The 16,072-nt window shown below is 39.2% G+C and overlaps 1 protein-coding gene across 7 annotated transcripts in view; it reads right to left on the reverse strand.

The window, feature by feature from the left end:
* The window catches only part of ZDHHC9 (zDHHC palmitoyltransferase 9), a 57,428-nt gene that overhangs the window by 26,650 nt on the left and 14,706 nt on the right, over positions 1-16,072 (reverse strand). For all 7 annotated transcript variants that reach the window (XM_019653945.1, XM_019653939.1, XM_019653944.1 and 4 more), the window contains one exon: positions 4,260-4,418. In XM_019653945.1, coding sequence (XP_019509490.1) covers positions 4,260-4,418 — 159 coding nt within the window. The remainder of the gene's footprint in view (positions 1-4,259; positions 4,419-16,072) is intronic.

Consider the following 16,072-nt stretch of genomic DNA (forward strand, 5'->3'; position numbering starts at 1 on the left):
TGAAGAGAGAAATCAAAGAAGATACAAATAAATGGAAATACATACCATGTTCATGGATAGGAAGAATTAATATAGTTAAAATGTCAATACTACCTCAGGCAATATATAGATTCAATGCAATTCCTATCATGCTACCAAGGACATTTTTTCTCTGAAATAGAATATATAATTCTAAAATTCATATGGAACCATAAAAAAAAACGAAATAGCCACAGCAATCTTGATAAATAAGAACAAAGTGGGAGGTATCACGCTATTCTACATCAAATCATATGACAAGGCTATAGTAATCAAAACAGTATGGCAATGGCATAAAAACACACATAAATCAATGGAACAGAATAGCGCGCCCAGAAAAATAAATCCACCCATATATGGTCATTTAATCTACGACAATGGAAGCAATAATTTACATTGAAGTACAGACAGTCTATTCAACAAATGGTGCTGGGGAAATTGGACTGACATATGCAAAAAAAATAAAACTGGACGACCTATTTACGCCATGTACAAGAACAAATTCATAATGGATTAAAGACTTAAATGTAAGACCTGAAACCATAAAACTCCTAGAAGAAAACATAGGAAGTAAATTTGTAGACATTACCCTGAGTAATATTTTTACTGATATATCTCCTCAGGCAAGGGAAATAAAAGAAAAAAATAAACATACAGGACTACATCAAATGTAAAAGTTTTTCCACAGCAAAAGAAATCATCAATAAAACAAAAAGGCAGCCTACTGTATGGGAGAAGATATTTGGCAATGATATATATGATAAGGGGTTAATATCCAAAATTTATAAAACACTCATTCAACTCAACACCAAAAAAACAAACAACCCAATTTAAAAAATGGGCAGAGGATATGAAGAGGCATTTCTCTAAAGAGGACATACAGATGGCCAACAGGCATATGAAAAAATGTTCAACCTCATTAATCATCAGAGAAATGCAAATAAAAACCACAATGAGATACCACTTCACTCTGGTCAGAGTGGCTATCATCAATAAACCAACAAACAAGTGCTGGCGAGGTTGTGGAGAAAAGGGAACCCTGGTGCACTGTTGGTGGGACTGCAGATTGGTGCAGCCATTATGGAAATCAGTATGGAGGTATCTCAAAAAACTGGAAATGAGGGCCTGCCGAGTGGCTCAGTTGGTTAAGAGCTCACTCAAGAATGCGAGCTCTGAGCAACAGCGGATCGATGCCCGGCCCAAGCTGAGCTGCCAACAGGTAGCAGGATGGCTCAGCTAAAAAAAAAATGGAAATGGAACTACTGTATGACCCAGCAATTCCACTCTTGGGTATCTATTCACAGAAACCCAAGATGCTAATTTGAAAAAATATATGCACCCCTATGTTTACTGCAGTGCTATTTACAATAGCCAAGACTTGGAAACAACCAAAATACCCATCGGTAGAGAAATGGATTAAGAAGCTGTGGTCCATTTATACAATGAAGTATTACTCAGCTATAAAGAAAAACAAAAGCTTACCATTTGCAACGATATGGATGGACCTAGAGGACATTATGTTAAGTGAAATAAGTCAATTGGAGAAAGACAAATACCTTATGATCTCACTTATATGTGGAATCTAAAGAACTGAATGAATGAGCAAAGTAAACAGAAGTAGTCTCAGAGATACAGAGGAAAAACCGATGGTTGCTAGATGGGAGAGATAAGGGGAAGGGATTAGACAGCATAAATTGGTAACTACAATATTGCCACAGGATATGAAAGATGGTTTGGGGAATATAATTAATAATGTTGTAATTATTTTGTATGGTGTCAAATGGTCACATGTCTCGTTAGAGAGACCACTTCATGGACGGTGTAGAGGCTTGACCACTGCACTGTACACCTGAAGCTGACATTGAATAACATTGTATGTCAATTATAATTATATATATATATATATATATACACACACACACACACACACACACCTATAGTCACGGGATTGGTGTATAGTGTGGAGAGTGGAGTCAATGGAATTGTAACAGATATGGATGATGTCAGAGCGGGGTGTGCAGCGGTGGATTGGAGGAAAGGGGTTGTCACTTTGTGAGGGGTAAAAAGTATAACTATTGCACTGTTTTGTACACCTGAAACTAAAAAACAAAACAAACCAAAAAAAAAGTCTATCATGTGTGATCTAATTTAGCAAACATGAGAGAGACTGGAAAGAAATACAGCAAAATGGAGAGTGAGTTAGGAATTAGTTTTGTTTCCACTTTCTGTATTTCCCATGTTTTCTACAATGAACATATATTATTTTAATGAACAAAAAAGTACAAAGAATAAAACATATACTTGCTAAAGAACAATAAGCTGTGTACTGATAAAAAAAATAAGGCTGTAATACTGATCAAAAAAATAAAGGGCTACAATGTATCTTTTCAGAAAACGGAAGGGAGATGTAGAGAAGAATGACATGTTCAAGTCTTACTCTAAGCAAACCTGCCATATAAAAACATTGGAAATGCAAATCTATACAAATATATTTTACTATATTTTAAATCATACTTTTTTCTGACAATACAAGCAATATATATGCTCATTATAGAAAACTTGAAAAATATTTTTAAATGAAGGAAATATAATGACTCAAAATCCCACAATCTATAAATAACTAGAAGCATCCAGAAGTATTTTCTTGCATATCTCTTTATATATACTTACATTTTTTTAAATGTGTCACTGAGATCACACTATACATGTAGCCTATCTTGTGTTTTATTTTATTTTGTTTTCTGGTGTGAGTTTTTCCTCTAAAAGTCTATTGTCCCACAATTTATTCAACCATTTATCTACTGATGGACAATTAGGTTTATCAAATTTTTATTATTATAATAATCCTGAGGTAAATATTTCCATACCTAATCTTTTACCACTTTCCTAATTAGGATATATCCCTAGAAAGGGAATCACTGGCATCAAAGTTTATGCATGTTTTAACGCTTTTATGAATCTTACTAGGTTGCTTTCCAAATTTTTTTTCCCAATTTTCATTCCTACCATGTAGGACTAAGCATTATCAGGTTTTCCTTGCTTATTTTCTAGATTTAAAGATCCTGTTTTAATTGTTATTTCTTTGATTTTTAATAGGGATAAACTTTTTTTCATGTTAACTAGCAAATTGTATTTCTTGTTTTATGAACTGTCCATATTTTTACTTAAATGCTACTGCCTCTTTTTTAAAAAAATTAATTTGTATTATTTCTTTATATTTAAGAATATTAATAAGGAGAGGGAATTCCTTATGAAAACTTTCACATCAGACCGTCTTGAAATATTGTTTCCTGGTTCATTTCACATGAGTTTCAATTCATAAAAATCCCATCTGCATACAGCTTTTTACCATATAAAAGAAGATACATCTCAACCTTTGCCTAAAGTATTGGCTAATAAGAGGAAAGCAATGTACTTAGGCCTGTTCCATGGTATATATAAAGAATCCTGGAAGTATACCTATTGACACTATAAGGAATTGCATATATGCCTATCAATAGACATATTTACTCCCTGTTTCTGATCTTTCCCAGGCAGTGATTACAATTAAGCCACATACATGCAAATAGAAGCACTGACCCATGTATTATGCACACATATGCCCTCCATCCTTGCAGCAGCAGCAGAGAAAGAAGAAATGAGGCTTTTGGAATCAGGCCTGTTCCAGCTTCATCTCTTACTAATTATATGAACCTACACCAAGGTGCTTCACTTATGTCTTCATCTGTAAAATGCGGTAATGCCTATCTCATAGGGTTCTTACAAGTCTTAAATGAGAGAAAGGGAAAGCACTTTGCACAGTGCCTAGTATATATAAAATAGTAGGAACTCTATAAATGCTAGCAACTTTCTTTGGACCACTACTACTTACATAGCCCTTCCTTCCCCGATGCTGCCCTCCAGTGGACTAGGGTTCTCCTCCCACTATGTAAGGCGGATTACACTTTAAACAGGTCTAGTACAGGAAAATCTAGATTTGGAAAACAGGTAAATTATTTCCTCATTTACCAAAGAGGTGTTTTGGTTTTGGGTTGTTTTGTTTTTTTTTAATTTTAGACTGGAAGATATTTAAATTCCAATTTAATCTACAGAATTAAAGTTGATTTACAGTTGTTCAAAAGCTTACTTCCTATATAAATCTATCTTCCCACTCCTACTGATTTTTCCTGAGAAAAGTCACCCTAACCCTCTTCTTCAACTCAGCCTTTCCACCCAGACAAAGTCCTAGTGGTTTTACTCACCCACACAGTTGTCACAGATGCTGCAATGGGAGGCTCGGGGAGGTCGGAAGATCTTGCATGTATAACAGTATTTCAGCTTCACAATCTGGTTGTTTATCTGGAAATTCTTGATACGAGGGGGTGGTCGCTGGCCCTGAGGCACAGCACCATTGGTAGCTTCTGTAGATCAGTAAAGACAGTTAACATCACTGCTAGCCATTATTTGAAGCCAAAAGTCTCACCAGCTCTCCAAAACCAATGGGAGTAATCAAAGGTTCCCTAGGCCCACTGTTTTCTCCAGACTAGCATTTCCAGAGTAGACTCTCAACATCAGAGTGTCCCCCCAAAATTCCACTAAGTGTCATGCAATTCTTCTGTGTACATACGAATAAGTGTTTCTTCAAGTTTTTTGGCTGATTACAAAGAAAAGCAGTCATACAATAAGAAATAAAAATGGCCAAAAAACATATGAAAACCTCCAATTTCACTCATAATCAAAGAAATAAAAATTAACACAGATACCATTTCCACCTATATTAACAAATATTAAAAATAATAAAAATACTCAGTGTTTGCAAGGATGGGGAGATGGTATATTTTATACATTACCAGTAAGCAATGTGGCAGTGGCTACCAAAATTTTAAACGTGTTTATTTTGACCCAGAAATTCTACTTTTAGGAATTTATCAAAATTACAAAGAGATGTACAAAAGATGCTGACACAAGGATATTTGTCACAGAGCCCCTTTTAATTGTGAAAAATTGAAAATAACTTCAATGTTGCAAAAGGAGGTCGGTTAAGTAATTATGATATACGTGCATAGGATGGAATATTATGCAGCCATTTAAAATGTTGTAGGCAAGCGAATGATGACAGGGAAATATTCTCAATATACTGAAAAATGAAAATGTATGCCAAAAAGCAACATGTATAAAAGGATATTATCTTGCAACAATAAAATAGATGCATGAAAAAGGACTACTAATACTTAGAATCAGAAAAAAGCTATTTTAAAATAAGAGTAATACATGTTTATTGGAAAAATTTTGGAAAAAGCAGAAAATATGAATAAAAAAAATCACTGACAGTCTCTCAACTCAAGGGTATTCATGCATTTTGGTGTATTTTTTTTATCTTCTCTTAACAGATAAACATACATAAATTTTTTAAATTTGAAATATTATAAATACCACATTGTATGTCACTTAAGATGTATGTTTCACTTAAGATTATACAGTAAACATTTTTCCCATGGTTGTTAATTTTGTTCTCAAAACATTATTATCGGCAATATAATATTCCCTCACATGCATGTCCTAATACTTATTTAACCATTCCATATTGTTAGGCATTTAAATTGCCTCTGGATTTTTACTATTTAAATAATGCTGCATGCAAAAACTTAAAATATTACAGATAAAGCTAAATCCCCTTTGATCACCACCCCAATCCCAATCCCCTCCTCCCTTCTTCAAGAATATGTCCATGTGTTAAAATGAATTTTTAAAACATAAAGAAGAAAAGCATGTTGAAGTCTGAGCAGTAATATATGAAGTTGCCGACATTAAAATATCTAGGCCCATATTAAAAAGAAAAGAAAAAGAAGATGATGCACTAGAAATCCTTCTACAATAATTCGTTTAAAGCTGTTAATTTCCATTAGCTAAATCCTAAGAGAATTGGAATTGCTGGGTCAAAGGGTATGATCCAAAAGTCCATATTATTGTCAAACTGCTTCCCAGAGAGATTGTATAAATTTGCACACCCACCCACCTGCAGCATATGCGAGTGCCGGTCTTACTGCATCCTCACTGTACAGAATAATTCTAAAAACAGAATATTTTTTTCAATTCACTTTGATATTTAGACTATCTGCCTTATGGAACATTTTTCCTTTTTTTGCAGAGTACGGTGGATGCTGTGAAATCAAACAATAACAGTGCATCACAAGTCTTAGAAGGATGGGGATTGCTAGTCATTAGAGAATGATATGAGTACCAGCATGCCACCTTAATATTCTTTTCCATGTGCTTTATATGACAGCACCTGGGAGAGAGAGTTCATGGTTCATCCACCCGTGAAGTGCTATGATACAAGGGAATCATCCATCTTCTTTTCTCTGTTCTCCCCACCACCACCACCACCACCACCACAGCATTCCCAATACAGTAAGCCCTTACGTATTGTCATCAATAGGTTCTGCAAACGTTAAGCAGAATGGTGTATAATGAAACACATTTTACCACAGGATAATTAATATAAATAAGAGTTGGGCCTGTCGAGTGGCGCGATGGTTAAGAACTCGCTTGGAATGCCAGAGGGCCCCGGTTCGGATCCCACATATGAGGGCCAGTTACACTGCCCTCCACAGCTAAGATGCTGAACAACAGCTCAACCTGGAGCTGGGCTGCCATGAGTCGCCGGCGACGGCGTAGGCTGCAGCCCCTGTGGCAGTGGGTTGCCACGGGCTACCGTATGTAGCCAGCAGCCAGCGTGAGCGGCCAGCAGCCGCAGTGAGCGGCCGTCCAGAAGCCGGCGACTGATCTGCCTCACCCGGGAAGAGCGCAATGATGGTGCCAACTTGGGCCAGTGAAGCAACGTCCTCCACAACTAGACTGAAGAACAAAATGACAGCAACTTGTCTGTTCCCCTTCCCCCAATTCCACAGCACTGTTCCCATTCCCCCAATTCCCCCAATTCCCCCAATAAAAATCTTAAATAAATAAATAAATAAATAAATAAATAAGAGTTAAGTTCTTATGGCATCTCATCCACGTTATAATGAAACTAAGTTGAACAAAATGATGTTATCTGAGGACCTGCTATACAGCACTGAATGCTGAGTATAAGTTGACAAAAACTTGCTAGAATAAAAATAAACATATGAGGGGTGGGCAGCCAAGTGGCTCAGTTGGTTAAGAGCTTGCTCAAGAGTTTGAGCTCTGAGCAACAGTGGTTCGAAGCCTGGCCCGGGCTGAGCTGCCGCTGAGCTGCCAAAAGGTAGCAGGATGGCTCAGCTAAAAAAAAAAAAAACATATGTATGAACTCAAGAACGCACTGTTCTATCGAGAGAAACGCGCTAAATGCGGAGATCACAACATGACGGCTCAGGCCTGGACCCCAGGCCCAGTTATCTGGCAAAATAGAGCTAACCTTGCCAACAATATGCTGTGACAAGGAGTCAAGGCACTCCAGCTGTGCCAACACATCTCACTTCTGCTTTCTTCCCACCATTTCCATCCTCATCCCATCCCTCAGCAGTTCAAGCTCAGATGTGCACAAATCTATATCCCCATAGTCCAACTAAAACAGGCCAGAATTTTTCAAAATGGAATTCACTAAGAAGCTAGTGGGAAAAACAGTTAAAATAAAACAAAATAATACAAATGTTTGGATGCTTTCAAAGCACCCTAAAAGAGTATCAAATCAACATGTTGTACACCTTAGAATTACACAATGTTGTATGTATTATATCTAAACAAAGCTGGAGGGGAAAAAAGAAATCAAGTGGAAATGTGAGTAAATATTTCACTAACAATACTATGCATATAAACATTAGGAATAAACTCAATATGAGAAGTACAGAAACTAGATAAATAAAACTATAAAAATTTTATTAACGGGCATAAAATTCAATCTGAAAATATGGAAAGACATACTATTTTCTTAGATAGGCAGATAACAGTATAAAAATAACACATAAATGTAATGTAATACCTATTACAACCCCAATAGATTTGTGTATTTAATTAAATAATATTAAAATCCAAAAAACTAACACACATCCTAAAAGAATTCAAAGCAACCCAAAATGGCAGAGTAGATAAACACTGTGCTTGCCTCCTCCCATGACCACATTAAAATTACAAATAAATTATGGAACTATCAACCTGGCGATACATCTGAAGTCTAGCTGAACAGAAATTTTATAACTAAGGATATAAAGAAACAAGCCACATCAAGGCTTATAGGAGGGGCAGAGACATGGAACAGGCGACCCCACACTTGTGTGTGGCGGTTGAGAATTGGAATGGATATCTCAGGCGCAAAGGTCACCCCCAGAGGAATGAGGGACCCTAGCCCCACACCAGGCTCCCCAGCCCTGAGTACAAGGCTGGGAAAAGGAGCACAACATCTGGCTATGAAAAACAGTGGTGATTCTGATCTTCCAACTGGGAAGGAAGACTGTGGGAGACCCAGACATCCTCTTAAAGGGCCCATGCACCAACTCACTCATTCACAGACACTCACCCTGGGATCTGGTGGAGGGACAGTGACTCAGGAGGCATCAGAGACTCAGGAGAGAGAAACTGAGTTGTGTGGCTTCAAAGCAAGAACTGGAGGGACAGTCACCATTTTCTGTGTAGAACGCTCCTCCCATGCAATGGGCAGGTGGGCGCGATCTTTCCTGTGTTATACACACACACACACTCACACACACACACACACACACACACACACACACACACACACGTCCAATTCTGAATCTGCACTGGCCTGGTGAACTCCGCTTGCTTTACCCACTCACTCCACCTTGATGACTCCCTGGGTCCCAGCCCCACCAAATTCGTTCAACACCTGAGACACTTTCTCAGTGAGCAGCCAGCTCTGCTCACATTGCACTCTTTCTTGAGAAACTCTCAGGGGTCTGCAGGCACCAGGCTGGCACCATCTGGCTTCAGTGTGCTCTGAGACTTTTGCTGAGTAACCCCAGGCCCAGCCCTGGCACCAAACAAGAATCTACATTAACCTGGTGAAAACATGTCCCTGCCTGGTGACTCCGTAACTCCCCAGGTCATCCAACTTGCATAACACACAAGGCTCCATCAGCAGCTGAGCCTAATGGGAGTCGGCAGGCAGCAGCAGGACTCAAGGTGTCCATTGTTTTGTGTGGAGCTGCCCCAGGCCCAGTAATGGTGGCAGCCAGCCAAGGTTTGCAGTGTTGCCTCTAACACATATCTCCAGGTCCAGCACAAGCAGCAACCAACCATGGATCACTTTGTAGCCGGTATTCTCCAGCTGGTCAAAGGCAGTGGGTGACCTGGGCCTGCAGTAGAGACTCTCCCAAGAGGCCCCTGAACCAACATACCTGGAAGACAGCATCAGACCACAGCAGAGTGCCACCCAATTACCCCAGTGGCACTCCCAAAGGGTGGTCTCAACAAGCACCACAGCCTACTGGCGCGAATTCTGCTGCATGTGGTAAGCCACACACACACACAGCAGACTGTAAGCTGTGGATGTGGCCAAACACCACAGCCAGTATGCCTGAGGGTCAATCCCACCCACTGATATGCCAATAGCAATTAAGACTCAACTATAACAGGGAGCCATGTAAAACCCACAAAAGGGACACTCCCGGGGGACCCAGTGCAGGTGACTACAGAGAATGTACCACTGGGACCCACACTGCACCAACTACATAAGGCCACCCAGCCAAGCTTGGGAGACATAGGAGATCTACATAATACATGGAAACAAACACAGAGAGACAGCCAAAATGGGGAAACAAAGAAACATGTCCTAAATGACAGGACAGGAGAAAAATCCAGAAAAAGAACTAAACGAAACGCAGGCAAGTAACCTACCAGATAAAGAGCTCAAAACGATGGTTATAAGGATTCTCAAGGAACATAGTGAGAACTCCAACAAAGAGATATGAAACACAAATAAGGATATAAAAACCATAAAAAAGAATGAATCAGAAGTGGAGAATACAAGAACTGAAATGAAGACTGCACTAGAAGGAATCACCAGCAGACTAGATCAGGGATCGGCAAACTGTGGCTCACGAGCCACATGCAGCTCTTTGGGTACGTTTCATCTCAATAGTTTGTCGACCCCTGGAAGAGCCAATCCTGTCCCTCACAACAATTCAAAAATTATTTGAGAGCCATAAATATATTTTTACATAATCACCATTATGTGAATAATATCCTTGAAAAATTTTATAAATGAAACTATGATAGTTTTATTTTCATTTTCAATTTTACTTCAGAGCCTGCAGCTCACGAGCCACAGTTAGCTGACCCCTAGCGGCTCTTCCATCTCCAAAGTTTGCAGACCCCTGGACTACATGAAGCAGAGAATTGAATAAGCAATTTGGAAGACAAGGTAGCAGAAAACACCCAATTGGAACAGCAAAAAGAAAACAAAAACAATCAAGAAAAATGAGGATAGTTTAAGAGACCTCTGGGACAACATCAAGCATAACAACATTCACCTCACAGAAGTACCAGAAGGTGAAGAGAGAAAGCAAAGGATTGAGAACCTATTAGAAGAAATAATGACTGAGAACTTTCCTAACCTGGCAAAGGAAATAGACATACAAGCGCAGGGAGCACAGAGAGTGTCAAACAAAATGAACTGGAAGAGGCCCACACCAAGACACATCATAATTAAAATGGCAAATTTAAAGACAAAGAGAGAATCCTAAAAGCAGCAAGAGAAAGGCAACTAGTTACCTACAAGGGAGTTCCCATAACATTGTCAGATGATTTCTCAACAGACACTTTGCAAGAAAACAGGGATTGACATGAAATATCCGAAGTTATACGAAGACTAGTCTACACAGGAAGGCTATTATTTAATATTGAAGGGGAGATAAACAGCTTTTCAGACAAGAAAAATCTAAAGGAGTTCATCACCACCAGACCAGTATTACAAGAAATGTTAAAGGGACTTCTTTAAGAAAAATGGGGAGGGTCAGCCAAGTGGTGCGTTAGTTAAGAACTGGCTTGGGACGCCAGAGGGCCCCGGTTCGGATCCCACATATGAGGGCCAGTGACACTGCCCTCCACAGCTAAGATGCTGAACAACAGCTCAACCTGGAGCTGGGTTGCCATGAGTCGACGGCCACGGCGTAGGCTGCAGCCCCTGTGGCAGTGGGTTGCCATGGGCTACCGTGTGTAGCCAGCAGCCAGCGTGAGCGGCCCTCAAGCCGCTGTGAGTGGCCGTCCAGAAGCCAGAGACTGATCTGCCTCACCAGGGAAGAGCGCAATGATGGTGCCAACTTCGGTCAGTGAAGCAACGTCCACAACTAGACTGAAGAACAGAGGGACAGCAACTTGTCTGTTCCCCTTCCCCCAATTCCCCAGCGCTGTTCCCATCCCCCAATTCCCCAATAAAAATCTAAAAAAAAAAGAATGGGGAAAAATAACATAAAGATGAATAATAACATGGCAATAATTATGTACCTAGCAATAATCACTTTAAATGTAAATTGAATACATGCTGCAATCGAAACACACAGGGTACCTGAATGGATAAGAAACAAGAACTATACATGGGCTGGCAGAGTGGCTTATTGGTTGAGAGTTGGCTTGGGAGCGCGGGCTCTGAGCAGCAGGGCCACTGGTTTGGATCCCACATGGGCCAGTGACGTTGTGCCCTCTGCAGCTGGGATGGTGGACAACAGCTTGAACTGGAGCTGCCGTGGGTCACCAGAGACGGCGTTGGCTGCAGTGGGTCTGCAGTGGGCTGCCGTGTGTGGCCGGTGGCCAGTGTGAGTGGCCGGCAGCCGACGTGAGCTGCTATGAGTGGCCATCCGATGGCCGGCGACCGATCTGCCTCAGCCGGGAAGAGCGCAATGATCACAATACCAACATGGGTTGGTGAAGCGATGTCCTCCACAACTAGACTGAAGAACAGAGGGACAGCAGCTTGTCTGTTCCCCTTCCCCGATTCCCCAGTGCTGTTTCCTCCCCCAATTGCCCAATAAAACTTGAAAAAAAAGAAACAATACTCATACATATACTGTCTCTAAGACACCACTTCAGATGGAGACACACATAGACTGAAAGTAAAGTGATAGAAAAAAGATATTTCATGTGAATAGAAACCCAAAAAAGCTGGGGTTCCAATACTTATATCAGACAAAATAGACTTTAAAACAAAAGCTATAATAAGAGACAAAGAAGGACATTACATAATGATAAAAGGATCAATCCAACAAGATGATATAACCTTTCTAGACATTTAAGTACTCAACATAGGAGCACCTAAATATATAAAGCAAATATTGACTGACATAAAGGGAGAGATCAATAGTAATTCAATCATACTAGGGGACTTTAACACCCCATTGACACCAATGGACAGATCTTCCAGATAGAAAATCAACAAGGAAACAGCAGCCTTAAATGACACACTAGACCAGATGGATTTAATTGATATGTTTAGAGCATTTCATCCCAAAGCAGCAGAATATACATTTTTCTCAAGTGCACAGGGAACATTATCCAAGATAGACCACATGTTAGGCCTCAAAACAAGTCTCAATAAATTTAAAAAAGATTGAAATCATATCAAGAATCTTCTCTGACCACAATGGTATGAAATTAGAAATCAATTACAAGAAAAAAACTGAAAAACACACAAACACATGGAGGCTAAATACCATGTTATTAAATAATGAATGGGTCGATCAAATATATGGTGATGGAAAGAGAACTGACTCTGGGTAGTGAACACACAATGTGATATACAGATGATGTATTACAGAATTGCACACCTGAAACCTATGTAACTTAACTAACAATTCTCACCCCAATAAACTTTAATTAAACATAATAATAATAATGATGATGATGATGATGAATGGGTCAACAATGAGATCAAGGAAGGAATCAAAAGATACCTTGAGACAAATGACAATAAAAACACAATGACCTAAAAACTATGGGATAGAGTGAAAGCAGTCCTAACAGGAAAATTCATAGCAATACAGGTCTACCACAAGAAAAAAGAAAAATCTCAGATAAACAATCTAACCTTACAATTAAAGGAACTAGAGAAAGAATAGCAAACAAAACCCTGAGTAAAAGGAAAACAAAAATAATGAAGATCACACTGGAAATAAATGAAAGAGTCTAAACAAACAATACAAAAGATCAAATAAAACCAAGAGATGGTTCTTTGAAAAGATAAACAAAACTGATACACCTTTAGCCAGATTCATCAAGAAAAACAGAGAGAGGACACAAATAAATCAAATCAGCGATGAAAAAGAAGTCACAACTGACACCACAGGAATACAAATAACTATGAGAAAATATTATGAACAATTATATGCCAACAAATTGGGCAATCTGGAAGAAATGGATAAATTCCTAGAAACATACAATCTTCCAAGACTGAATCAGGAACAGAGAATCTGAACCGACCAATTACTATGAACAAAATCAAATCAGTAATCAAAAAACTCCCAAGAAACAAAAGTCCTGGACCAGATGGCTTCACAGGTGAATTTTACAAAACATTCAAAGAATTAACACCTATCCTTCTCAAGCTAGTCCAAAAAATTCAGGAGGGAATGTTCCAAAATTCATTTTACAAAGTGATCATTACTCTGATTGTAAAACCAGGCAAAGACATTACAAAAAACAGAAAATTATAAGCTGATATCCCTGATGAACATAGATGCAAAAATCCTCAACAAAATATTAGCAAACCGAATACAGCAACACATTAAAAAGATCATACACCATGAACTGGTGGGATTTATTCCTGGGACGCAAGTTTGGTTCAATATCTGCAAATCAATTAACATGATAACACCACAAAAACAAAATGAAAGATAAAAATCATATGATCGGGCCGGCCGAGTGGCTCGTTGGTTAAGAGTTGGCTTGGGAGGGCGAGCTCTGAGCAACAGGGCCACCGGTTCGGATCCCACATGGGCCAGTGACGCTGCACCCTCTACAGCTAAGATAGTGAACAACAGCTCAACCTGGAGTTGGGCTGCCGTGAGTCGCTGGCAACGGCGTAGGCTGCAGTGGGGCTGCAGTGGGCTGCCATAAGCTACTGTGAGAGGTCAGCAGCCAGCGTGAGTGGCCAGCAGCCGGCATGAGCCAGCGTGAGTGGCCGGCAGCCGGCATGAGCTACCGTGAGCAGCCGTCCATTGGCCGGCGACAGATCTGCCTCAGCTGGGAAGAACGCAATGACCACAATACCAACATGAGCCAGTGAAGCGACGTCCTCCACAACTAGACTGAAGAACAAAAGGACAGCAACTTGTCTGTTCCCCTTCCCTGATTCCCCAACGCTGTTCCCTCCCCAAATTCCCCAATAAAATCTTAAAAAAAAAGATCATATGATCATATCAACAGATGCAGAAAAAGCATTTCATAGAATCTAGCATCCATTTATGATAAAAATTCTCAGCAAAATGGGAATAGAGGGAACATACCTCAACATAATAAAGGCCATATATGACAAACCCACGGCTAATCTCATACTCAAAGGGAAAAAGCTAAATGCATTCTCCTTAAGATCTGGAACAAGACAAGATGCCCACTTTCACCACTTTTATTCAACATAATATTGGAAGTCCCAGCCACAGGAATCAGACAAGAAATAAAAGGCATCCAAATTGGAAAGGAAAAAGTAAAACTGTCATTATTTTCAGATGACATGATACTATATATACAGAATCTCAAAGAATCCACCAAAACACTATTAAAACTGATAAATGAATTTAGTAAAGTAGCAGGATACAAAATTAATAATCAGAAATTGTTTGCATTTTAAAACACCAATAATGAACTGTCAGAAATAAAAATTAAGAAACAATCCTACTTACACTGGCATCAAATAAAATAAATAAAATACCTAGGAATAAATGTAACCAAGGAGATAAAAGGCCTGTACTCAGAAATCTATAAGACACTGAACAAGAACTTGAAGAAGATACAAATAAATGGAAGCATATACTGTGCTCATGGATAGGAAGAACTAACATCATTAAAATGTCCATACTACCCAAAGCAATCTACAGATTCAATGCAATGTCTATCAAAATAACAATGGCATTGTTTATAGAACGAGAACAATTAATCTTAAAATTTATATGGAACCACAAAAGACCTTGAATAGCCACAGCAATCTTGAAAAAAAAAGAAATTGGAAGTATCATGCTTCCTGGAATCAAACTATACTATAAGGCTATAGTAATCAAAACAGCATGGTGTTGGCATAAAAACAGACACATACAGGGTGGCCGGTTAGCTCAGTTGGTTAGAATGCAGGGCTTATAACACCAAGGTTGCTGGTTCGATCCCCGCATGGACCACTGAGTTGCACCCTCCACAACTAGAATGAAATAACTACTTGACTTGGAGCTGATGGGTCCCGGAAAAACACACTGTTCCCCCAATAAAATTTATTTATTTATTTTAAAACAGACACATGCATCAATGGAACAGAATAGAGAGCCCAGAAATAAACCCTTGTCTATATGGTCATTTAACCTATGACAAAGGAGGCAAGAACACACAGTAGGGTAACGACAGTCTATTCAATAAATGGTGTTGGGAAAACTGGACAAATACATGCAAAAAAAATGACACAGGACCACCTTCTTACACAATATACAAGAGTAAACTCAAAATGTATTAAAGACTTAAATGTTAGACCCAAAACCATAAAACTCCTTGAAGAAAACATAGGCAGTAAGCTCTCTGACATTGATTGCTCTTAGTGATATTTTTTCTGATATTTCTCCTTGGGCAAGGGAAACAAAAGAAAAAAATAAACAAGTGGGACTACAACAAACTAAAAAGTTTTTGCACAGCAAAAGAAGCCATCAACAAAACTAAAACACATTATATTGAATGGGAGAAGATATTTGCCAATGATTTATCTGATATGGGGTTAATATCCAAAATTTATAAAAAACTCATACAACTTAACACCAAAAAATTACCCACAAACAATCCAATTAAAAAATTGGCAGAGGGGGCCGGCCGAGTGGCGCGATGGTTAAGAACTCACTTGGGATGCCAGAGGGCCCCGGTTCGGATCCCACATATGAGGGCCAGTGACACTGCCCTC

Source organism: Hipposideros armiger, unplaced genomic scaffold (genome assembly GCF_001890085.2).
Source record: "Hipposideros armiger isolate ML-2016 unplaced genomic scaffold, ASM189008v1 scaffold_210, whole genome shotgun sequence".
In the NCBI taxonomy this organism is placed as follows: Eukaryota; Metazoa; Chordata; class Mammalia; order Chiroptera; family Hipposideridae; genus Hipposideros; species Hipposideros armiger.